This window comes from Enoplosus armatus, chromosome 8 (assembly GCF_043641665.1).
Source record: "Enoplosus armatus isolate fEnoArm2 chromosome 8, fEnoArm2.hap1, whole genome shotgun sequence".
NCBI classification, from domain to species: Eukaryota; Metazoa; Chordata; class Actinopteri; order Centrarchiformes; family Enoplosidae; genus Enoplosus; species Enoplosus armatus.
Window position 1 is genome coordinate 6965905 of NC_092187.1, and position 25385 is coordinate 6991289.

Sequence of the window (25385 nt, forward strand, 5' to 3'; positions counted from 1 at the left end):
CATTTAATAGTTAGTACGAACTGCTTAAGCCGCAGTATAAAGTAGTAACAGCAGAGTCAGACCTAAACCTGGACCATCTGTTTGGCGCCAGCTTTCAGTTTTCACTCGACTGCGCATGACAACTTACCCCTGCTGCGTTCATGGACTCACAGAAAAATGAACACATTCAAATGGTGATACCGGCGGGACGGTGGAAGACCCTGATGGGGGTCTCTAACAGGAAATATGCAGATAACTCATGGTCAAAGTGACGTATAAGACAAAAGGCTTTAACATTTATGACACAGTCATATAAAAAGAATACCAATCAATTTAGGTTTATTTGTAATGATTGTTTAGCATGTATTTTTTTGGCTAATCGTTTAAACACTTTATACAACATTTACTTTAAAGCTCTTGCACACACTTCTTTAGGTTCAGAGGTACACAAACAGTACCAACAGAAACACACACCTCCACAGATCGGATGACATACTCAGGAGGCAAAGTGCATCTTACATTCCTCTGAAGGCTCTAATCGCCCATGACTGGAAGTGGTAACGTGATATAAATATAGAATCTGGATCTGGTAAAGGTCCTGTATTATTGATCAGGTAAGCTGCTGCTGCCGTTCTTCTTCACCTCCAGCTTTATTGTGCTGAACAGTGTTAGTAGTGTGCCACTGTAATAATTACAGTGTTTCTTAGTGGATCATTATAATTTAGTGATCAATTAATGCATTTTAAAACATTTGAAAACATTGGCACCACACCTTTATGAGGAGAGTATTTGTTTAACATTTCCCATTCATGAAAGTGAAACAATCAGTAGGATCAAGAATTTTGAATGTAAGTTATTTGTAGGGTATCAAACCTCAAACACTGAATGTTGGCATCAAAAGGGTCCGGATTCATCTTTAATTCATGATTCAGAAACATTCAGACTGCTGCAAGAAGTAACTGTCCACACACAGTAATTACACAATTAAACAGGGACATTTATTCTCTTAGAGTGAAATACAATAGTGATGAAATACAGTAGGTGGATGGTGGACATCCTACTCCTCTCCAGCTGTGGGCAGAACCAGCTTGTTTGTGTCGTAGTAGTTCTCCTCTATGAGAGGAAGACCCTCCTTCTCTCTCTGCTGGATCACACGCTCCGCCTCCCTTCTGGCCCACTGCCGCATGCTGTTGACACACACACACAAACACAAACACTTAATAAAAGCACTTATTTCTTCCACTTAGACTAATCTGTTTTTGTTTTGGTCACTTGGCACTGAATACCACCACCAGCCTTAAAACTTGCCTGCAAATCTTAAGTATTTCTTGATAACACTAAATATTCATGAATAAATAAGCAATATCAAAGCTAAAAAAGATCTGTCTGTATTATCTATTTAGAGTTTAACACTCAGCTACTCTGCTTCATCAGGACTGTGCGAGTGTGCTCAGATTGGACTGACAGTGACCATCAACACAACAACTGTCATCAGACTGGTTCAAATGTTGTTATCTTGAATGTGAAATAACCAAAGCTGTTGTAACTTTATCAAAAGATGTTGAGTTGATGTTAGACTCCATTGTTTAAATACAGACACTGATTGAGAAAAGAAGTGTTTAGGGCCTTCAAGTGATTGGCTACAGGCCTTGAGGGTGGTGGTTCCTCATCATCTAGTTCTCAAGGGCTCTATGTCAGAATCAGATGAGACCTTATCTGTTATGTCAGTTGATATTGTGCTCACATGGTGCCTAATCCTTTATAAAAGTAATCCCTGAAAGCTTAATGACAATGCTGCAAAGCCAAGTCAAAGAAAAGCATGAGACTTTTGTTCTTTGACAGAAAGACTTGGCTTGGCAGAACCTTCACTATGACATGAGACAATATGTCTGGATCTCATACTTGACATTAGATCAGATATGAGAAGACGAAGAACTGAGAACTCACCCGTGGTCTGGTAAATAGTGGATAAAGGTTCCTCCGATAACAAGAGCGACTGAGATGCCAAAGAAGAAGCCCACTTTCATGTTCCACTCATCCACCACAGGGTCACTGGAGAAACCATGGTAATCTGGATTCTGACAACACACAGGGAGGGGGTTATATATGAGAGGCATCGGATACAGTATGGACATTCAGATGGTTTCACTCATATGTTTTTAATCTTAATGTTTTATTAGTTATGCCACCTGGGATCAAGACAGGACAGGAGGGACTTGTTCAGCAACATACAAATTCAGACCAGTGTTTCCCACACATAGTCTCTACTTGGGCGGCTCGCCCAGATAGATAAAATCTGAATTACCATTTTTTTTTCAAGACGCGCAATTGTCATTTCATAATGCACACAGACCAGCAGCCCTTCAGCCTAGCGGAATAACAATTGTAGAGAATTGTTCTTATTGACAATATGTCTGTATTTGAGTGCATTAACTGTTACAGTAAGAATTATGGCCAATGAGCCACTGTTGAATGCTTATATTATTCAAAATAAATGACATGGCATTTTTTTGTTTTCCCTGCTGTACCGAGAACATAACAAGCCGTGAATTTTGTGTAACATTACACCTCTAGTATTGGATGCCTAAAAAGAATGCCTTGTTGTATCTAATGTGTTAATGTTGCACACCTCATTTAACTTGTGAGGGTAGTTGGACTGGCTAGTTAGTGATGTTAGCCTCGACACCGAACTGAACAGTCAACAACAAAATGATGTATCAATAACTTGGGCAACATAACAGCTAATGTTACGTGTCTGAGTTATTCATAAACCTTTGTTTGACAAGTTTATTACTGAACCTGCCCATCACAACGCCGCGCCACGCACCACCACAAGTAAATTCTCAACCTGTGGGAAACACTGCAGACTGATTGAATAATAAACTAAGTGACACTCTCCCACTGGCTGACCTCCCTTCCAGTCTCTGTTGGAAGGAATAATTAATTACTGCATAAGTAGTCACCTCTTTTACTCCGATACACCTAAAAGAAATCCATTAATTTAATCACCAACAGCCACTTGTTGTCAGAAGTGACATAATAATTTGAACAAAGATCATCTGTGAGTGATTTTATGTTGCAACTAGAACATCCAAAAGCTAGTTAGTCAATTGCCTGACAAAAACTACATTATAGCAACAAAGGTTAAGACTTTGTCTGGTTAAGATGTGATGAGGTTTGAAATTGCACATTTACAGAATATGCACAGGCACAAGTTTCATTTACATTTACCAAACCAGTGTAGCTGTGCAGTAGAGCTATGTTTAGTGGGTACAGTAATGTTTACCTTTGCACTGTGTTGCTTATAGTCGAGGATACACCACCTGATACAGACCCGTAACTGCTGCCACCTGTACCTGAGCTGAATGCTGACAGGAAGTAGGTGAATACTATTGTAGCCAGCAACGTTAATGTTGTTTGTACTGTTATGTTTAAGTTACACTAAGAAATGTAGGCTTCAGGTCCAAGCTGGGCTCAGTACCTGGACAAGATGGTGTGTTTTAATTCAAATCCATTAGTAAATGTTTACACATCCACTGTGGTTGTTGTAAACCAGCCAGAAGTACCGCAGCTGGACTTGTTACTGTTGTGCTGTATAGCTATAGCTAACTTTAGCTAGCGTTACCTAGCTGACAGTTCACTGCGGATCTACACTGTAGCAGTGACGCGCAACATAATGCATTTTACAGCATATTTTGCTCGTCGATTACCGAACCACTGTCTGTGTCTGTGACACAAACTAACTTCTGTTGGGTTAGTAAACGAAGACCATCATGGAGAGGAACTCACCTTGACATACTGGCTGACCTCACCGTGTCCAGCCGTCTCCGCGGCGGGGTGCAGCTCCGTCACAGCGGTCGAACCAGCGGCACCGGTCGGTTTGGACTGAGAGACGAACCGGGCAGGTGGATTAGCGAGTAACCGGGGCAAAGCGGGCCCGAACCGTGACAGTCGGGTCAACATTTCGCCTGTTTGTGAAGGATACTGTTGACCCGGAACCAGAAACTGGAATTTTCACCCCTCTTCTTCTTCATTTCCCTGAGGTTAAAAGCGCGCCTTATCGCCACTAAAAGGTGGTCGACGGTACTGCAGCCTGTGGATTCTGCTGCAGATAAGATTAAATCACTAATCCTTTAACACAAGTAACTAGCCTGTTAATGAAGTATTCTAAACATTCATTAAGGCTGCAGAGCCTCTGCAGGACCCCATGATATGTCAAATGTTTTGTCCACACTCAGGCTAAGAATAGGGTCTCCCATATGTTTTTATGTGGTGAGTTCATGCACTTTACTGTATAAATGTATGGTATGCTACTGCCAAAAGTCAGATTTTCAGTGTCCCCCTCAGTGCATGGTAGATGACTGACCTCTGGTCCTGGTGTGGAGTCCAGGTACGCAGTCTCAGGTGTTTAATTTTACATCATCGAGTGTTTTGACTGGGCTACACCTATAAGGCATTCTCTCATATATATTAATGGCATAGTGATGTGATGCTTTCTTTCATGTTAAACTTGACTGTGTCTTGCTGCAATGTTTTGGTGCAGATTTAATTTATTCTATAGGTTCCCTGTGGAGTTTTTGACCTCTAGTAGGGCTATGGAGCTGATTTTTGATGAGTGGGTCCAAGGATTCTCACAATGTGAGTAACGCTGAACGTAAACAGAACTTTTGTTTGTTTACAAGAAAACTCAACAGGAACCTTTAACAAGGACTACCAAATTGCCATATAATTTGATGAGGGTATTCATAGTCCCCAGCGGATGATTCCCAATTTTAGTGTTCCCTGATCTTTGTTGTAGCCTTACCATCAGACCCTTGATGATTTGGTCCATGGCAAGATAACTCTAAAACTAAAGGATGGATTTCAACGTATATCTCTGTGCAATTTGTGGTCCCCAGATGTTGAATCCTAATGCTTTGGTGACCCCTGATCTATCTTCTGGTACCTAAATACCTAATAAATATCAAAATCTAATAAGTAGACTTTAGAAATGTACTGAGCACATTCATGCTCCACAGAGGATGAACCTTTTGATTTTAATGACCCCAGGTCCTTTCCTCTGGCACCACCCATAGGACAAACTCAACATCACCACATCTAAGGGTCTAAGAACAACAGAATCATTAGTATGTTTATTAGTCCCATCTTGACATGTTTATATTGTGGGATCTAGTGAACTAGCAGCCTCTTGGAAGCATGTGAGGGCCTTTAGAGAACCCATGTGACTTTGGCTGGACAAACGGGCACTATGGACGCGAGTGATAATTATAGGATTATGGTAAATGTCAAAAATTAGTGAAGCAGTAGAACAGGTAAGTCATTAAACTGACTCAGTAAGACTGACTGACTCAGTTACACAGCAATATCCATCTTAAGTTAGTTAACATTAGCCTCCATTAGCTTGATCATACCAGACCAAGTGAGACCGTAGAAACCAGCTGCGCGTGTTGAACTGAGCGAGAGGTTTTTTTTATTGCCGATTCATTCAGCTTATTTCTCCTTCTTCTATCCAAGTTTTGTGTGGTGAGTATTACAGTAAGTCTAGTGTAAAGCTAACTTAACCAACATGACTACTAAACACTATTTATCACATGCTGCTAATGTGCCATCTGACCACTGCTGCAATCACCCAAGAATTACAGGTATTTTCACCATGTGTGAATAAAGAGGATTATTAGCAACATTATACCACCATATCATACTCCAAACTAGTCAGCATTTCAGTCAATTCAAAAACACAATCATCCTTCACCCAATCAGTTGCATTGATTATTTATTTGTGTTCGATATACAATCAATAACATTGTTCTGTGTTGTATGATTAAAAAGTTTTACTTTTGTGCACATATATAATTTAACAAGATAAACAAATCTTTTTTTTTTTATACAAATGCACATACTGCTAGCTCACAGTCCAGCCAGTCCAGTTACTTATTTTTCAATATGCTATTAAATACTGATATACAAAAGGAGGCAAAACCAAATGTAAGAGTAATAAGCACAATAATCACAAGGGTCTTTCTAAAAACATGAGAATTACTTTAGTTTCTGCGTAACTGATGATTTCCCTGGTGGAGGTGGAGCCATCACACATCCTGTTCACCTTCTGCATTACAGACCAATGAGGATATCGAATATAGGCCACTCCAAACCCAAAATAAAGTCTTACAGGTAAACAATGCTGAGAAAAAAACAAACAACACATTTGACAATTGTAAGATACACTCCCTGACTTTGTTCTGGTGCCCCCAAATGTTCAGACACAACTGAACTGTGTTGACGTCCAAAACATCAACAATGAGCTACGAGAACATTTGGGGATTTAAGGTCACTATTACAAAACGAGGAGGTGCATCTCTTAGGATTTATTAACACATAACATTAATGAATGATTTCCCTCTCTCTGTGATGCTGCCGCCATGCAAAGCGCTTCATCGACATGAATTTAATCCATATCAATATCCATATCCATATCAAATAAGGCTGAGCCAACATTTTCAGAAACAAACAAAAACTATTATTATGGTTCCACATGAGCATATTGTTGCTGAGTTTAGTTGCATTTGATCATTTTTTGGACCAAATGGAAACACCGGATCAACCCTGGAGGTGCATGATGTCCACTACAGCGGGAAGTTTAATCACATCTTGATGAAAGTCTGCATTACAGAATAAAATTTGGTGCGATATATTTCCTCTGCAGTGAACACCACGCATGAACGATATCAGTAATACAATCCAGTCACACTCCTCTTAAAATCCATCAGAGCCCAACACTTTCTCACATCCGGAGGTCCTACACATTAACGATGTCTGTGGAATCATTACTGAGTTCAAATATCACTCAACTCAGTCTGTATGACAGATGTTAAGAGCACAAAAGAAAATATAAATCAAGGCTACTGATTCAAACACGTGAGGCACTTCTCTGCTATATGGTTGCACACGTCAAGTGGCATCACATCACGTCCCATTTTATAATGTCTATCATACTGAAGAATCAGATCAATATTAATTATACATCCTTCTCACCAGCAACCACACAAAGCAAATATTAAGACTACCAATATGTGATACCTGTAATTGTGCACTGAATGAGCCTCAGTAAGACAAATCAGAAATCAGAGTCTTTGGGAAACAGCAAGAACCAAACTAATAAAATGATACATCTCTGAATAATGACCCGCCACAGCAATAAATAATGTACAGTACTTATTCAACTACTGTTATAGTTTGAATGTATGAGTCCAGCACATATAGTGTATCAACAGAATGGTATTTGTACAATGCAGGGCAACACCAAACTGATCTCTACAGTACTGCATCCACACATCCTCATAGTGTAACATGGTGACATGACAAGATGTCGATCAATACAACAGTCAGCTGCTTTGTCCTGTTTTAACTGCGAAGACCTTTTCTTCATTTAATGAATAACTGAAAACATAAACAGCCTCATCAGTTCCTCAGGTGTCGGGCTTCTAAAAACAGGTATTAGCAGTCCTCAATTGTGATTGGCTGAGTCACATTCAAATCCACTGTGGCTGTATTAGAGTTATTTAGCTAACATTAACCCCCCCCCCCCACACACACACACACTGTTAAGATGTCACAGATACATACTCATTGCACTAACCCAGAACCTCTGATGTTGCACGTTTTGAATACAGCTTACAACCTCTGTCACACACATCCCCTCCACCTCAGCTCACCTAAACGGCACTTAAAAAAATATAAATCATGTAACCACGTTTTTACAGAAGCAGTAAGCTATTTAAGCAACATTAAACCTTTAGAACATTTGTTTTACTGATAGCAGAAATATCAGGCTCATGGCAACCAGATGACAGAATTAAAAAAAACACACATTAATTCATTTTGGCTCAGCGTAAAAAAAACAACAACAAAAGTGGTGGAATGTACTGCAACATTATTCTGTTTAGACCCATCTCTCTGGGTATCCTACTATGCCACCAAGCCCCCATGTCCACATGCAATAGCACTTTGGAAGAGTAACAGGGAAAAGTCCAACTGACAATACTGGTTCAAAACAGCTTTAGGCAATGTATCTTCAATTTGTGGGTTTAAAGGAGGACACTGATTTAATGTTGCACTTTAAAAAGGTTGGGCGACCTGTGAGAGACAGACTAAAGAAAGAATGGTCAAGTCGCTAATTGGGTCAAGCTCTAAAAACACTGGATTCCCCATTTCCCATAATGCAATTCAACAGGATCTCTTCATTAGACCCTCCCTGTCTGGTAAATGCCCAAGTCTTTCAAACTCTACACCCCCCTGGTTGTAATGAGGGCTTTTTGTTATAAATGTGCAGTCTCCAGGCCCAAGCTGAGATAACCCTGATGACATCACTCTGACATCACCCGGGTTATATTCTCAAGGTGTGTTCAGACAGAAAACAAAGCACATTTTCACCTCAAGTTATGTGCATGAATTTGAGTGCCGGGCCAGCTAACGTACAGACTGTGCAAATATTGGCCGTAAGCTAGCAATGAACGCACCGACCTGTGGGAGGGAGCCTCGGACTGAACTAAGCAAGAACTCCAGCTCTTTCTGTTATTTCCCTCCACTCTTCTTTTCCTCTCATCTCTGTATGTCAGCAGATTCATGCGCGCCGGAATAACTGGGAATTTATCGCTTAAGTTGAAACATTGTCTTTGCGTCAACTCACGCCTCCCCAGGCGTCCAATCGTGTCTTTCTATTGACTTTGTACGCAATAGCACCACTTCTATAATCCACTTTGCGTTCTGTCTGAACACACAGTCAGACATGGCAAAGCTCCTCCACATCCAAAGGAGACATTACACAACTGTTTTCACAGGCTGAGTAGAACTCTTGTGTAAAATCAGTGAATTTCCCCTGTAAATATTTGGCAGTCAAGATAATTTCTCGTCCTGGCAGAGCTCTCATCCCCTTTCCCTCCTTCTTTCCTTTTCTTGGGCGTTTTAAACAGTAAAACATTACCGAGTTACATGGATCAGAAAACTAAGGTCACAAACAGGCTTGGATATCCCTAGAAGAGCAAAATGCTTGAAAGGTTTCAAGCTCTAGTGGCCGGTGACACCAGAAAACGGCAAAGCGAAATGAGTTAACAGTTAAATCAAGGCAACGAATGACAGCAGACCACGCTGCATTTCTTTTTTGGAGCAGCTGATATTCTGGCAGAGCGTGGTCATACAAAATAGGAAGGCAAGACACAGCTTTTATGATATGTTCCTCTATTTTGGACTCCCTGGCTCTCTGTTCCCTCAAAGGTCAGCACTGTCAAGGTAGTTTGATATGTCAACAAAGCAAAGATGAACTCTACATAAAAGCTCTGCGTGGATGTACTTCACCTCCCACTGATCGCAGCGATTCCTTTGAAGTTATAAAAATTTAGTCGTTATAAATGCTGGTGTAATCGCTTTAAAGTCTGTTCAGACTGCTATTCATTCACCCCAAAAGGCCAGGGATGTTACAGATGTTAGCTGTGGGTAACTAGCGACATACACAGCGACTGTGTGTTTGTGAGACAGCTCAGCCTCTGACTGATCTCAGAACTCAACAGGAACTTCTTCAGTTCTTTCTCTTATTTCCCTGTTCATAAAGGATAAATATCACTTTTCCCAAGCATTCAAGCCCTCTTGCATCTTTTAATCTAATTTGTATGCAACTGCGCAACATCTAAAATTCACTTTGTGTTCTGTCTGAACACACTTTCAGGGCGCACAACAGCAGCACATTTCTACACTATGTAAATGCATTGTCGAGTTACCTTTTAAGGTTAATGGTGACAGGCTAGGTCAGGAGGGTTAAGTCAGGACAGTATGTGTGCTGGCTTTGTGTTGTCATCAGTTCATTTTGTGACAAACTTTCAGAAACAAGACTTGTTAACCAAGATCCAAGCCATCAGTCAAAGTCCTTTGAGACATGCTTTATGAAGAAGAGCAATTTAAACCTTGACTTTCAACAAATCAGAGTTTGGATTTTAAACTAATGTAACTTGAGTGTTTTAGTTAAGACACGTTTGTGGCTTATTGGACATAACATGAGCTTGTAAACAAAGTTAATAAAGAGGGCAACACAGGCTAAATGCACCAAGTGGCTAAACTTTTGTTGGTTCTGGCTAAACTCAGACAGCCAAACTGTCTGACCGTCAAACGCCTGAATCACAGGGTTCAACATTTCATGCATCAGCAACCTAATGAGGACACGTGGGAAATTAAGTTCTTTGATGGAAAAATGAAATATCACGATGAATACAGACATAAGGAATATATGTATTCAAGCATACACAGAATGAGAAGATTATTAACAGCCCAAGTCAATGTGGGAGGATGTCTAAAAAAGATCTACACCTCCAATGGGCCACAAACAGTCTACGGAGGAGTTCACTGACAACGGGAAGCCAATGATGCATGATGGAGTCAGGAAGTGGGAGAAAGGGAAACTTGAGCTGTTGGGGAGGGAATGGTGGTTGCGAGGTTATAGGTTGAGTTCGGAGATGATGACTGAGGCGATGCCAAAGGGCTGTAAATGGGCCTGGCAGAGATGGTTGAAGAAGGGGAGTGTTGAGCAGCGGTAGCTGTTGTTGGGGAGTCCGAGCTAACCTCATCCCCTTCTTCCGAGTCCCACACTTCACTCTGCAAGTAGTCTGCAAATAAGGCCTTGGCTCGCTGCAGCACCCTGCTCAGGTTGTGGCGCCGCACAAGGCGATCAAAGTGCATGGCTAGCTCATTGTAATCCAAGCTGTTCTTGATGATGTGGTCTCGGTGCTCCAGCAGGATGGACAGGCACAGGAACAGCATGAAGGGATTGCCTTTGCCGAACTCTTGAGGAGGCGGCAGGGAACACGGTTTGATGCTGGTGGTCTCAGCTTTTGAGGAATTGGGCGTGTTTGCTGTGGTGCTGGGGGATTTGTTGCCAGGTGAGGGGAGATTGTTGGAGGACGACCTGCTGCCAGACAGCGAGGGGCCTCTTCCAAAGGACAAAATGGGTGAAGAGATTAGGGAACGGGTGTGGGAGGGAGATGCAACAGATGTTTTTAAAGTGGGGGTTGTGGGCGAGTTAATCCCTGTACTGCTGAGCACTTGGGCAGAGGAGGTCAATACTTTTGGGACAGTTCTTGGAAAGGCCTCTCTTCCATTGGCTGTGGATGGGGATGTGGGTTTTGGAGGAGAGTCTGGAGAAGCACCTGGCCAGCTGGAGGGTGAAACTGAAGATGTGGGAGAGACAGAGGGGCCATTTTTCCACATTGGTAGGCCACTAGGAAAGAGAGGAGATGATGACATTGGAGAGAAACCGTTGTCACAGTTTTTAATGAGAGGTGTTCTCTCTCCTGGGTCCTCCTCACTGTCAACTGTGGACTGGCGCCTTGAGATGCTCGTTACTGACTTTGAAGCCACCAAACGCTGTGGCTGCTCAGCATCCTCCATATCAAAGCTATCTTCATTTCGTGCAGTATAGTATTTAAACTCTCCGAAACTCGTTTGCCTCTCAAAAGGAGGAGCCTGCAAATCTGCCTTTTCCGTAGTCACTTGAGGAATATCACATTCACCGGCCTCGCTTCCCTTTCCAGCGCCTGCGCCTTTCTCTTCTATGACAGCATTCCTGCACTCATCTGCTTCTTCTCTTGAAGGCCTCAGCATATGTCGTCTACGCTGCTTCTCTTTTTGTTCCTTATCATCTCCAAGGCAATTCTCAACTGTCTTGTCCTTGTCTCTGCTGGACATAGTTTCATCGGTCTCCAGTGGTGGTCCCTGAAGCTCCACTTCGGTTTCAGGAGGATCCGGGGGCAGCGAGCTCCAAGTAACCTCGAGCATCCTCAAAGCATCATCAAACGCAAACTCTCGCTTGAGCTCCAGAAGCAGCCAGCGGTAACAGAAGAAGAGGTCGTCAGCTCCTCGGGACACCAGGTAAGAGTAGAATTCGGGATCCGAGTACTGCAGAAGCAGCTTTAGGTGCTGGAACTTAATAGACATGAGCTGCCCATCTGGCCGGAAGTTCCCCTCCAAGCGCTTCATAATGCCACAAAAGCAAATGAAAGCATGCGCCTCATTATCCATTACCGCAAGTATAGGGGAGGCAATATCACTCATGCCTTGACAGTATGATATCTGAAAAACAACACATCCACAAAAAGTTACACAAGTCGACAGTTTACAAAGAAAAACAGACTTCTAAATCATTTAGAGAACCGCATGCTTTTATAAATAAAATTAGCTTGCAGATCCATTAAGAGAAGTCTTTTGTTCAAGATGTTAACCAGGGACCTCATTTATCATGATCAATTTCATAAAACCAACTCTACTGTCAAACATGTAATAATGAATCTATTGTAAACTATAGCTCCTGAATACCTTCATTTGTGTTTTTATTGGGCAAAACAAAGTAATCTTTTCTTTCACAGTCAATGATGCCATTAATGCTTCGTTTTTGTTTGGTTGTGCACCACTCATCACCTGCAGTGACATGCAGTCTGCATTGATAATGAGCTGTTAGGTTTCACTACCATTCATTCATTATTGATATTTTCTGTTCAAATGAACAGTTCAAAAGTGCAACAATTAAAATACAAAACAGATTTGTAATCTATGAATCATCTGTCTATAATCTATGTCTATCACCAGTCCACATACTGTATCTTTGTTTATCTTTGACAGGGCACTTGGGACAGTGAAACAGTTTGGCTTAATGGAACTTTATTTATTATTGTGGTGATCAGCTTCTCTGCTGTGATATCGCCAGACATTAGTGGAGAGAACGTCGACATTCATCAGTTTGTTTACATGCACAAAAGGCACAACACCAGCTCATGATAGCTCACACATTTGCACGGTAGGGAGATCATGACCAATTGTGCACACCACATCACTGGCGGTCTAACCACATTCAATCATAGGGCAACAAATGTGAAACATGGCATAAAAATGCAATAACACCAGTAACAAACAAAACAGCGTCTTAACCTCGTTGTCTGTGACGTCTGTATCTTTCTCGTTTGTGACTCTGCATTAAGGCCAGCAGGACTTTCAAAGAAAAGTGTTGACCATATTTGGCATCCTGGGGGTGTGTCTGTATGTAAATGAGCCTCTATGCACATGAACAGATGGATGAAGAACAGGCGAGAGTTATTTTTGTTCACTGCCTGAAGTTTTGAGTGCGCATGTTTGATAAATACCAATTTTCTTGTTCGTACACACAGTTCCTACACACACGTTTAGAACTTGCTCCACACATGCTTAAATAAATGAGGCCCCAGGTTTTTAGTGGTGTGCTGTCTGACAGTGCCTTTTTTTGCATTTTGGATCTGGTTCCTGGTTGGTAAAATACCCAGAATCCAGTCCGAGGCTAATGAATCTCTTATCGAACCTTATCGCACCTTTTATTTCTCTATATATAAATATAAACCTATTATTTAATCAACATTTCATATCTTCTGCTGCTCATGTCAGTCTTCCATGAAAAACTGCAGTGTTTTTAGTGTAAGTGATTACAGAATCTGTGGGTTTTACTTATTTCTAACTTCATTTTCTTGTAAATGTTAAAGGCTAAACCTAATTATATTCATTAAGGTAGGGGTTTTCAAAGTCTGACACTGTGGCTGATTGAACATCTGTACACACCTGTGGATGTGTGATGGCAAAAGTGGTGAGCAGGTCTGTGAGGGCAGTCAAATGTGGACTGTCTTCTGAGCCTGCGTAGTATGGATGAGCCCGGTCCGTCCTCAAGACGTCTTTAAGAACATTCCCACGGATAAATTCAAGGTCCTCGTGGCTGACCCTGGCCGTCCACTCACTCTTCAGCTGGTCATACTCCCTCGTCTTCCTCTTCATGTAGTCCATTCTTTCCTGTCCACTCAGTCCATCAGGGTAGACGTTCAGGAGGTACCTCCAAACAACCTAACACAACAGCAGGCATTGAGACATTAATCCGACAGTCATGAAATACAAATTACATAATCTAAGTACAATTTCCCCCCGGGGATCAACAAAGTATTTCTGATTCTGAATACATGATTTTTCATGTCATATAAGTTATATCATCTCAGATGGCACATGTTGTATGTGCAGGGACACTGGCAGAGAATAGGGCTGTTTTCATTGGGGGATAAAGGGGGAAACCCTGTGAACAATCACAAACTATGTCATCATTTATGACAAGTGACTGTTTATAGCAGCCTAAATCTGCTGAAAATAAAGGTATTTCCTCCTTACAACATATTTTGTTCAATTTTCTAGCTGAAATACTATACCATGAATCAGAACTGAAACAGAAAAGACAAGCAGACACCCAACCCTGTTTATCTGGGAGTCTTAAGGAGAACATGGGTGGGTATGTAGTGCTAATAAAAACACAGGTGCCATACTTTGCGCAGTGAAGGCTCCACACCACCGTGGTAAATCCGCAGTCTGAGTTCCTCGGGTCGAGTCAACTGGCCCTGTCCGTTGAGGTAACTGTGAAACTCAGCATCACTCAGAGGGGGCTTGAAAGGCTTGATCTCCTCCCCATAAGACCAGCTGAAGGCCTGCTGGACTTTGGACAGGGTCCGGCCCACCTGAACACAAGTGAAACAAGCGCATAAGCTAAGACCCTGACTCAAAGAGAAGGTAAAAGGAAGGTTAAAGAAGGTGAAGGAACCTGGGACAGTAGAGACTGGGTGAAGGGAAGAGCAGCAGATGCCAAAGACCTGGTCCTGTCTGCCAGAAGCTGCTCAGAGCCAATCACGTCCTTGGGGCTTATGATGTCCCAGTCCTCCATAACAGGACCTGCAGTTGAACAAAAGCAGTAGACTTAACAATAATTATCTATTATTATTACCATTATTATAATTATTTCTACTATTACTATCATGTTATATTCCCTACTTAAAAGACAGTCAGTCTTAAAACAACAGTCAGGTGCGCATATGAAAACTGAAACAGGTTCTGCTTGCTGTCATTGTTCTTCCTGTTCACTGGACATTAAGAGATCCATTTATAATGTGCTTCCAATGCAAGTGATGGGGGACAAAATCGACAGTCCTTCTGTGCAAAAATTTGACAAAAACATCTTTTGATTATTATTATCATTATTATTATTATGTTTTGATGTCTTATCAGACGGTGTATTACCATCTTCCAAATATCCTGCTAAGGTGCTGTCTGAATGTGGACCCTTTGAGGAACATTTGATCTCACTCATATATCAAATTCTTTTACAGTTTAGGTTCAAACACAAGGTACATGTCAAAATCAAAATTGTCTGATGGTGCCACATTTCGCACAACTCTACACTTTATGTTCCCTGGTGTTCTTACTGTCTTCTGAAGGTTTTATGTCCATCTTGAGCTGCAGATATGGTTTGGCTGCGCTGACAAATGCAACATCCAATTCCCAGTCGGACACCAGAGACATATACATTTCAGCACCACTCCGATCTCGAGACAGGTAACTGATCCCGAAATTCCGCTTCCTAATTCCAAAGACAGAACGAACAGAAAATGCTGACACACATAATGTAGCAGCCTTTGTGTCTATATGACAGTTTTGCCAGGGTGATCACCTCTTACCCGTTTAGATCAAAGGCTCTGATAAGTATGTGCTGCAGGACCTCCAGTGATGTTATCTGAGGATCAACAGCAAAGGAGCGAAACTCCACAGGAAGCACCCCATCATACTTCTGAAAAGCATCACATCACAACCTCTAAAATATCATCACTGACAAACATACAAAAAGATGGCAATAACATCAGAGTCTCAATTCCATGCTATGATATAATAGAATAAAGTATACAATAATACTGTATACTTTATTATAACAATACAATAGAACATGCTGTTGTTTTTAATAAAATATTTGGTGGTTGCACATTGCATTGAAAGTTGCATGGCCATCAACACCCCAGTCAAACTTTTTGCAATTTTAGTCTGCATGCTGATATTTAAAATAATCCATTTGTCCTGTGTAAATGTACTACATAATCAATACATGGAGGGTGATGTGGTTGAAGTAATGATTATGATATTGAAAAAGATATTTTCTGATATCAACATGCATCAAGCATAGGGCTGCAATGATTAGTCAACGAATCTACAGGCAAATGTATACAAAACCACACATAAAAGTTAAAAGTAATTAACTTCTATTATTATTTTAGTTTTTAATTACTTGCTCGTCCGTAAGTGTTCATTTGGACAACAGAAATGTGTAGAGTGAAAGGTTTATATTATCACAATATAATTCTGCTGAAAGTTGATAATGTCTGAAACGGTTGCCCAGCTGAAGTTTGCAGTAACAGCAACACAGATATTTAGAAGCACTGTGTGTTTGTCTTAAGATGATTTAAAAATATATTCTCATCTGATGTGACCCTTTTTTACTATTTTGCAACATACAATAAAAGGTTCTGAATAAGAAATGTTCTGTTTCCTGCAGCAGAGGCCTCAAACATGCCTCTTCTACTTCAGGTAACCTGTGACGTCACGCAGTGCTGTCGCACTTGCTGAGCAGGCAGGTGACGTCAGCTCAAGCCTGTGAGGGTTGACTGGGTATAGCGTCAGTCTCGATATTGATAATGGCCTTTAATAAATAATTGCCCCAGTGTCAGTTGAAACTAGCTGTTAGAGTCGGTCACAATAACGTGATTGGAGGAGTTATCGATTAGCTCCTCCAGCTGTCAGACTGCGTTCAGCGGACAACAAACAAAGCAGGCGATAAACAAGATGAAGCCTCGGCGGAGAGCCGCTCTCTGCCAACACACCAACTGTTCTAACTGATCCACGTACAAAGTCTCAGGTGTTTTATTATGTCGACGAGTAACACTACAGACCACTAGCAGACATTATTAAACAGACAATTCAATAAACAGAATAACGGGGCTGCTAGCTAACAGACTGCTACTCTAACGTTGACCATCCTACCTTGACTTTAACACGAACCACCCCCCTCTCCTCCTCGCCTGCCATTTTAAAGACTCCGTTTCGGAACAGGATGGTTGTTCTGAGGTTTGTTTTCCTTCTACACCGACATGGTGATCAATAACATGATGGGGGGTAGCACTAGCCGAGTTCCTCTAGTTCGTGTTCTTCTTCTGCTTTGATTTTAAAGACGGTTTACAGCTGCATTATCGCCATCTATTGGCTGTACTTCCTGTTTTCTAAAGCTGGGATCTGGCCTGGTAGATTCACCAGCAATCACAGGATCCTGACCAAACTGAATTAGACAAAAGAGCACAAAAAATTAGACAAAGAGAAGTAAAACATGAAGTGTGAACCTCCCAGGAGCAGAACTATGTATACAAAAACTCCTGTGTTTTAACAGTTGGTTCATTTAACTATGAATTCACCAGATGCATCACGGTGGTAGGTTAGTCACCTGTCTGGCATGTATTAGCCTGCCTCTCACCCAGGGAGGACTGGGATAGATAAATGGATGGATGGATGGATGGATGGATTAATAATGAAAAGCTTTCATGTGGTGCATTCAGGTGCTTGAGGACTGATTTCAGAGACAGCTGCTGAAAAGTTTAGTTGTGGAAAAGTCAAAATGGCAAATGGGAAGTTCAAATGTCTTTTTAAATATATTTTTTCTGCTTTAAAGTTGCTATTTATCAACTGACTGTATCTGGGTCAACACACATTTTCAGTGAAAGCCCCTAGTTATTTACTTTGCCTGCGAAAGTCTAATTGCGATTTAATTATTATTACTTATCTATAACTATAACTAAGACAGAGGCAGGACTTTAACTTCCTCGTTGGATAAAATATCAGCCATACAAACCTGATAACCAACAGCATCACATGTTTGACAGTTCTTATCCCAACCACACATCCATCCAACGATCGAGCGCCTTTCCGGTCATGAGACTTTGTGTTTTGGTGCATGCTGGGAAGTGTATTTCTAGGTCGCTCACTTCCCATTTGTTCTCTACGACAGTCAGTCGTGATGAAACGCCACCTCCCAGACACACCGCCGCTTTATTCCCATATTACTTCATTTCCACATTGAAGCAGACATACAAATGTCAGGTTTGTAACGTTAGTAGCAGACAGCCCCCGGTCAGGTTCCGTTTTTAAGGAATGCAAAATAATCTGTCATTATACCGACCGCTTGTTTGTAGCAAAGCTTCACGTGCACCGGATAACTATCATGGATGTAACGTTAGTCAGGGAGTGAGGAGTGGCAGCCTGGCTAATCAAGTAGCAGCGAGTTCCTAAGTTAGCTATCAGAAGATGGAAGCTAGTTCTCTAGCCTGCTTTCATCCATGGGAAACACACTATAATATCAGCTAACTGGATGTTAATAAGTAACCCACTAGCATCAGGTGCTCTGCTATTACCCTGTCTGTTAGCTAGTAGCTAGCGTTAGCATATATCTCCAGAAGAACTTCAGCGATGGAAGAAGTTGACAGGATTTTGATTCACGCCCTCAAACAAGTTGGCACGTAAGTATCGACGGCGTTTTATTCATTTACAGGTGTGTTGTTATTATTAGTTATTAAAATGACATGTTAGCTGACTGATGGCTGTTGGCCTGATGTCAGAAACATGTGAACCGGCAGCAGTCTGCCCGTCATATGATCTGACACCGATGTGGGTCATTCCAGGCTGAGTGTGTGAGCTTGTATTGAATAAGATAGAAGTTAACTAGCTGCGTAACTGGCCTTAATATCTGATCTGTGACCCGCAGAGAGGTGAGCGAGGAGACTGACAGCGTCAAACAGTTCAGCAGTGAGCTGATTGTGGAGGCGGTGGTCAGATGTATCCGGGTGGTGGATCCAGGCCTGGGCAGCGGGCTGCCCACCTCCCTCCCTCCAGGCATGTCTGCCCGCTTCAGGGTGGGCATGAGCCTGGCACAGGCCTGTCAGGTAAGACACACCTGAGTTATGGCTCATTTGAAGCACTGCCTGTAGTTGCCCAGTAGTTTTCCTAACATGTCAAACTGTTGGTTTCCAGGACATTGGTTATAAAGGAGAGATAGGCTACCAGACTTTTCTGTACAGCAACGAGCCAGAGATCCGCTCCCTGCTCATGTTCCTGGTGGAGAAGCTGCCCAGAGAAAGTGCAGAGGCCTCAGACCAGCCAACAGGTACAGAGAACACCTGTCTGTCATCCACAGAGTCTCTTACAAATTATGTAAGCAAACAATCGACTGTGTATTTCTATCAATTTCTTAAGGAAAGCACTGGCTTACTTTTGGGCCTTGCTGGTAATCGTCAATGCAAATTCTGTAAAAACTGAGAGGCACATACAGCAGTCAAACAATTAAAATCTATCCCACAAAACCGTCTTGTTGCATGTCTGGAGGTCTAAAAGAGAACATTGTACTATGACAGGAACGGATCAAGGAACAGCAACACAGTTGTACAGAAATGAGGAAATGCTGTTGTCATTCAGGCTCTTTTTCAGCTCTACAGCTTCTTAAGATGATGTTAGCATGATGAGGCATTTTGTTATCACGTACCTCCTATCTAATGAGTCATGCTAAGCCGCCTTCTCCTCTTGTAGGTAAATCGGTGGTCCTCCAGAGAGCCATCGCTGTTGCAATCAAAGCCCAGCTGGCTGTGCCCTGGCTGCCTCCAAACTGCAGACTGCCACTGCACGGTGAAACACAAGTAAACTCTTTAAAGTTGCATTTTGATGTCTGAAAAAGAGCTTTAATACATGGATGTCTCAAGTCGATGAGCAGGATTGGGAGAGTGGCCTAATCCATCTCCAAACTTGTATTTATTTACTCTATGGGACAAATCTGTAACCAAACAAAGGAAAGCTATGATGAAGGTTATATTTTCTTAATGCAAAGCTATTCACTTATCAAACATAGTGTAACTGAATTGCTTTTTACTCATTTAATGCGGGGAGACAGAAAGCTAAGTGCGTCTGCAGCTGTGTTATGTAAGAAAACTAAAATATAAATATTAACATAAACATTGGATCTAACATCAGCAGTCTGCATAATCAGTAGGGAAAGACTTGAACAGAGATCGGATAAATGTGTCTTCATTGTGACTTTATTGTGACTTTCATCTCCGCCTCTGAATGCATGACGTTAACGCGTTCACCATGACATGTAACCTGCCCAGAGAAAGACCGTCGTGAAATGTTTTTCCTGTTTCCTGTTTCCCCTGTTTAGAGTCCAGGAGCGTTGCACAGCTTCCACGCCCAGCCCCTCAGTTTACCACACTGCACTAAAGGTCCAGGAAAGATGCAGCTAAAAGGTACAATAGGCCTCCCACTGCACATACGTACACGCTGTGTCACGCTTGTCCACCATGAGTTTTAAAAACTTATAAACATGCGACTCAATTTATGAATAATTATTCCCAATTACCTTTTTTGATGTAAATGTGAGCTGATGTCTGTGCAGATGGCAAGACAAGAGGCTGGCAAGTCGACTGTTTCTGTGGTAAATGATGCAAACACAAGGCAAAGCTCTGACAAATAAGGTGTTTGCATCACATGTGTGTTACTCTTTGGGGTCAGTTCAGTTCACCATCAAGTTTCTGGTGAAATCACTGAAGAAAAACTCTTTACAGAAGACGTGTGTGTGTGTGTGTGTGTGTGTGTGTGTGTGTGTGTGTGTGTGCGTGCTGTGATTTCAGAGGTGAAGGAGTACCAGCGGGACTTTCTTCCTCCTGTGACCGCCCAGCCTTCCCATCATGCCTCTGTGGTGGCGTCCTTACTGGAGCAGCACACAGCTGAGCTGAGTGCTGCTCAGGAGTGGGACAACGAGTGGAACAGTCAGGGACTCCTGTCTCGCCTCACACCACAGGCAAACATCACACTCACCACAGTCACATTTACATTTCACACAGTAGATTGTTTTTGATCCTCTGACACACTTTGTGTGGCAGGGTAGAATTACTTGTAATAGCTCACATGGTGAATTCAGTATAATGCACATGTCCACAGCAACAACAGAGTCAGTGTAACACTAATAGATATGTTTATTACATTCCATGTTGAATTAGTTTGTCTGTTGTTGAACAGGAGTATCGCTCCAGGAAACTGACCCGGCTGCGTAAACGCATCGAGGAGCAGCTGCGCTCTGCTGCTCTGCCCTCTCCTGAAAGTGCCTTTGGTGGCCCTCGCTCCGCCTCTGACCTGTCTGAGCTACTGCAGACCTTCAGAGGCTCCGCCCCCTCTGACCATGTCCTGACCAAGGGCACCCACTTCACCCACACCCAGAAATTCACCTTCACACAGGTGAGGACTGCTCCACGAGCACAGCTATAAAATACTCAACAAATGTAAGAGTTTAATGCATGTGTGTGTATCCTCCAGGAGGCAGCACCAGTAACCAGCTCCATTCCCACTGGGCACCAGTCAGAGAGTGATATCCAGCTCCGTCAGCAGGAGGAGCTGGCTTCATTCCAGCAGCAGTTCCAGCAGCTCTGCAGTGATGTCGACCAGCTAGCAGCAGACATGAAGCACATGAGTGTCACTAATACACAGGTAACACACACACCTCAGCTGAACCTAATGGACTAATGATGTAGCCCAGACATGATTTACTGTAAGCTAATAGCCAGTAGCTAATAGTTGTCTATACATCATGGGGGTACACTGCAGACAGGAGCTGCTAATTCAGCTACTTTATCGGAGCCGAAACAAGTACAGGCTAAGGGAAAGGAGTTACCACTGATGTATTTGGAGTCATATGGAGTAGATGTGTCCAAAAAGAGCAAAATGAACACAAATGCATTATTATTGTTTCACGTGTGGGATGTGCTTTGCTGTAGGTGTTGGATGAGTTGAAGCAGAGGGAGCTGGGAAACTCTGATAAAGAGGAGAAGATGCAGGTGAAGAAGAAAACAATTGACCTGTTGCCCGACGCAGACAACAACCTGCTGAAGCTTCAGGTAGGTGGTCTGAGAGAGGTGTCCGGTAACTGCTGGCTGGAGACAGATGGCATCAAACCCAGCAGGGCGCTCTGTGGGTGTCAAACCTGTGTGTTTCTTCCCCCAGGCTCTGGTGGAGGCCAGTGCCAAGCGGGTGGTGAACCTGGCCTCTCAGTGGGAGAAACACCGCGCTCCACTCATTGACGAGCACCGCAGACTCAAAGAAATCTGCAGCAACCAGGATGTAAGTGTAGCCTTCCAACAGATTAGTCTCTTTATTTTTTAAAGTTAAAACACATTTTGATTCTGTTTCCTCAGCTGGAGTCGTCCAGGAAGCTCTCTGAGATCAAGTCTCTGCATGATAAAATCCGTGTGTCTACAGAGGAGGCCAAGAAGAAGGAAGAAATGTACAAACAACTGGTAATGGACTGAATTTACATTTCTCATAGGTTACTGCAGGTACTGTGCGTCATGTCGACTCAAGTTTGTTTGAAATTCTGTCTCAGTTGAGTTAATTTGTCTGCACAGTTGTCTTTTGGCTCCTTGCTGAATGCACTAAATGTGTGTTTGACCGTTTTGTATTGTGCCTGTTTTCTTCCGACATAGGTAACAGAGTTAGAAAACCTTCCTCAGGACGCGTCTCGGTCAGCTTACACTCAGAGGATCCTAGAGATCGTCAGCAACATCAAGAAGCAGAAGGAGGAAATTACAAAGGTACGATTAAAAGAAGGTGGATTTATCGGGACATAACTAACAAAATGAATGAATAAAATAAGCAAGTGAATGCAGGGCTAGTTTAAATGGATACGGATTGTAAGTAGACGTGATATAACTTTGATTTCTATGTATGAGTATGTACTGTGTATCAGCTGTAACATCCCATCATCAACACTGTGTTTCCATGCAGATTTTATCAGACACTAAGGAGCTCCAGAAAGAGATCAACAACCTGACAGGGAAACTTGACAGGACCTTCGCTGTGACCGATGAGCTGGTCTTCAAGGTAGCAGAGGGTTGTTTTTTACAGTATTTTTGAATTGTAAATTAAAGAGAGTAACTTCTGGTGAAGACCTTTTATTGTCTCATGTCTTTAGGAACATTATATTTAATGATGGTGTTGCTGGATTCATTTTTCTTCCACTGTGGCTGTGTAACAAGCACCAATCCAAAGCAAATTAATTCACACAATAATTTCCCCAGATGTTAAAAATAACCCAGTACATCATGTTAACTCTGTGCAGTACGTGAAGATAACAAAGTACGGAAAGGTTTATGAATGAATACTGCTGTAAAAACTGATCCTAATGACTGACCCCTGCTTAATACAAACCAAATTTCCAAGCATTAATTCATTCATTTTTGTCATTTGCAGGACGCCAAAAAAGATGAATCCGTCCGCAAATCCTACAAGTACCTGGCTGCTCTGCATGAAGTATGTCCTCTTGTTTGTCTGAAGTTCTTATACGTCATCATATATGTATCATATATACCAGAACATGCGACATGTCATCTTTCCTTCCCGCACTATTCTGTAGAACTGTAACCAGCTGATCCAAACCATCGAGGACACCGGGACAATCCTGAGAGAGATTCGAGATCTAGAGGAGCAGGTAGGACTCACACTTTTCCATTATGCTTGTTAAACATTAAATCAGAGATGGCGCCTGTTTCATTCAGTAGTATTGCTGTCACATCAGCAGCTCACTGAGTAATAAAGAAATCCTGCTCCATCCTTAATTTGACATGTTTTGGTCTTTGTGTTAAACTCGACCTGCACTATCTCTACTGGACTCAGATGTGAAGTAGTTTTCAGTATTTTTGTGCCTTTAAGTGTGCCAACATGTGCATGTGTATTCTTTTTTAAAATGCAGCACATTTACATTTTTTTTTAATATGTTTTTCACTGGCAATTGTCCACAGATTGAGACAGAAAACGGAAACAAAACGGTGGCTAACCTGGAGAGGATCCTGGATGACTACAAGGCCATTCGACAGGAGAACTCCGCTCTCGCTGCCAAAGTCCGAGAAGGCTGAAGAAAGCTCCGGTTAGCTCCGCTCTGCCCGCTGAGGCTGACATTTTTATACAAACCTGGAGCCGGAGACAGACCAGAATGGGACTGAAGCAGCACTCCAGAGACTGCTGGTCACTAACACCACCCTCTGCTGCCATTGGAGACCTGCTTTTATTCAGAAAGGCGAGCGGGTTTTTGTACCATGGAACTAACCAGACATTTTAATGTGTGGACGATAAAGATGTGTTTCATTTCAAACTGATTTCTACGGCGGGACACTGGTCCTCTGGAAACACAACACTGGACAGCAGAGGGTGCTGTCAGACATAAAGTCGCTCATATTGACGTATGAAATGTTTTCGTAAGATATCTTGATTAAAATCAAATCTTTGACTTGCGATTTTTAATACAGGAATCATTCCACCGTTTTCAGACATTAGCAGTTCATTTGTTGTCATGATTATATTTGAACTGAATATGTTGAGTGAATGGAATTTGAATGTAGTCCATTAATGATGTTGTCCAGCCCCATCAGCAGAGTATTGTTGTATATATGGTACCAGCTTAAATAAAGATGCCTTACAGACTTGAATCTATTGTAATCCTTGAACATACTCATCTGCATCATCTCCACCAGTGGTTCCCAACCTGGGGGTCCTGACCCTCATCATGGGTTGTCAAAGCTCCATGGGGGCTTATATATATATATATATATATATATATATATATATATATATATATATATATATTATATATATATATATATATATATATATATATATATAAAATATAATATGCATGTATATACATATATATGTCTGTGAGGAAGACAACTAAATTTAAGGGTTACTGTAGAAGTTTGTCTTTATTATATATTATATTATTATAAAGCCAGACTGCTTGGACTATTAAAATGTGTGTATGATTGTGAAATAATTAATTAATAGAAAATCATAATATGGGTATAGAATTGTGATCCTAACAATATAAGGAAAAATCCTGTGGTACATTGTAATATCCACAGGAAATAGAAATGTATACAAATTGATAATTTTACACAAACTTCTGGCAGGTATTAAGTTAACTATTTATGTTAAATGTACAGTTAATTGTTCTGTGCTGTTATTGTTTTTTATGCAATGAATATAATGCAAAAGAAGTAGGCTACTTCTTCTCCTTTTTTGTAATTGTATGTGGGTGGGGAGCAGTGGGGGTCGCCAGTGTATATACAATGATAAAATAGGGGTCCCTTAAGAAAAAGGTTGGGAACCACTGATCTAAGTTTTACACACTTAATGCACTACACTGTTCTCAATGTGCTTGTTTGATGTAGACACAATTACAGAACTAGGCAAATATTTCCTTTTGTAACCGTTTAAAGAATATTTATTGTTTTTGGTATTTTACGTTGAAGGGCTGCTTAGAGGTACTCACTTGTACCCGATACTGCCCTACTGCTGGAGTTAGAACAGAGTGATGGTGAGTCTGAAGTCTGAAGTGTCTAATAGTGTGCCGCTCTTTCTTTAGTGTCACATAAGATGGTATGTTACTCATAAACCAGTTCGTGAATACATAACTT

At 41.7% G+C, this 25385-nt stretch overlaps 3 protein-coding genes across 3 annotated transcripts; 1 reads left to right on the top strand and 2 right to left on the bottom strand.

Moving 5' to 3' along the window:
* Positions 1-955: 955 nt before the first annotated feature.
* On the bottom strand, positions 956-3983 carry ndufb11 (NADH:ubiquinone oxidoreductase subunit B11). Its single transcript, XM_070910695.1, has 3 exons — positions 3769-3983; positions 1927-2057; positions 956-1166 (listed from the first exon to the last, which is right to left on the bottom strand). The coding sequence occupies exons 1-3, from the start codon at positions 3940-3942 to the stop codon at positions 1037-1039; spliced, it is 435 nt and encodes a 144-aa protein (XP_070766796.1). The 5' UTR covers positions 3943-3983; the 3' UTR covers positions 956-1036.
* Positions 3984-10401: 6418 nt separating this feature from the next.
* On the bottom strand, positions 10402-16964 carry tbc1d25 (TBC1 domain family, member 25). The gene is made up of 7 exons (XM_070910306.1): positions 16876-16964; positions 15525-15634; positions 15273-15427; positions 14615-14742; positions 14343-14531; positions 13600-13875; positions 10402-12090 (listed from the first exon to the last, which is right to left on the bottom strand). Exons 1-7 carry the CDS (start codon positions 16918-16920, stop codon positions 10402-10404), a joined length of 2592 nt encoding a protein of 863 aa, XP_070766407.1. The 5' UTR covers positions 16921-16964.
* A 1063-nt stretch (positions 16965-18027) lies between these two features.
* ccdc22 (coiled-coil domain containing 22) lies at positions 18028-24384 on the top strand. The gene is made up of 16 exons (XM_070910307.1): positions 18028-18398; positions 18644-18821; positions 18910-19042; positions 19462-19568; positions 20087-20171; positions 20556-20725; positions 20944-21159; positions 21238-21408; positions 21696-21815; positions 21922-22038; positions 22113-22214; positions 22401-22508; positions 22702-22797; positions 23167-23226; positions 23330-23404; positions 23715-24384. Exons 1-16 carry the CDS (start codon positions 18349-18351, stop codon positions 23826-23828), a joined length of 1902 nt encoding a protein of 633 aa, XP_070766408.1. The 5' UTR covers positions 18028-18348; the 3' UTR covers positions 23829-24384.
* The last annotated feature ends 1001 nt before the right edge of the window (positions 24385-25385 follow it).

What these genes read in the sequence shown, in the direction of transcription:
- ndufb11 (XM_070910695.1), bottom strand. Translation starts at nt 3,942, where the DNA reads ATGTTGACCCGACTGTCACGGTTCGGGCCCGCTTTGCCCCGGTTACTC. An exon ending in AGGTCAGCCAGTATGTCAAG is followed by an intron (nt 2,058 to 3,768) that starts GTGAGTTCCTCT and finishes GTGTGTTGTCAG; the next exon opens with AATCCAGATTACCATGGTTT. An exon ending in CACTATTTACCAGACCACGG is followed by an intron (nt 1,167 to 1,926) that starts GTGAGTTCTCAG and finishes GTGTGTCAACAG; the next exon opens with CATGCGGCAGTGGGCCAGAA.
- tbc1d25 (XM_070910306.1), bottom strand. Translation starts at nt 16,920, where the DNA reads ATGGCAGGCGAGGAGGAGAGGGGGGTGGTTCGTGTTAAAGTCAAG. An exon ending in CCCAGTCTCTACTGTCCCAG is followed by an intron (nt 14,532 to 14,614) that starts GTTCCTTCACCT and finishes ACTTGTGTTCAG; the next exon opens with GTGGGCCGGACCCTGTCCAA. An exon ending in TTGCCATCACACATCCACAG is followed by an intron (nt 12,091 to 13,599) that starts GTGTGTACAGAT and finishes GTTGTTTTTCAG; the next exon opens with ATATCATACTGTCAAGGCAT.
- ccdc22 (XM_070910307.1), top strand. Translation starts at nt 18,349, where the DNA reads ATGGAAGAAGTTGACAGGATTTTGATTCACGCCCTCAAACAAGTTGGC. An exon ending in AGGAAAGATGCAGCTAAAAG is followed by an intron (nt 20,172 to 20,555) that starts GTACAATAGGCC and finishes CTGTGATTTCAG; the next exon opens with AGGTGAAGGAGTACCAGCGG. An exon ending in TTCGAGATCTAGAGGAGCAG is followed by an intron (nt 23,405 to 23,714) that starts GTAGGACTCACA and finishes AATTGTCCACAG; the next exon opens with ATTGAGACAGAAAACGGAAA.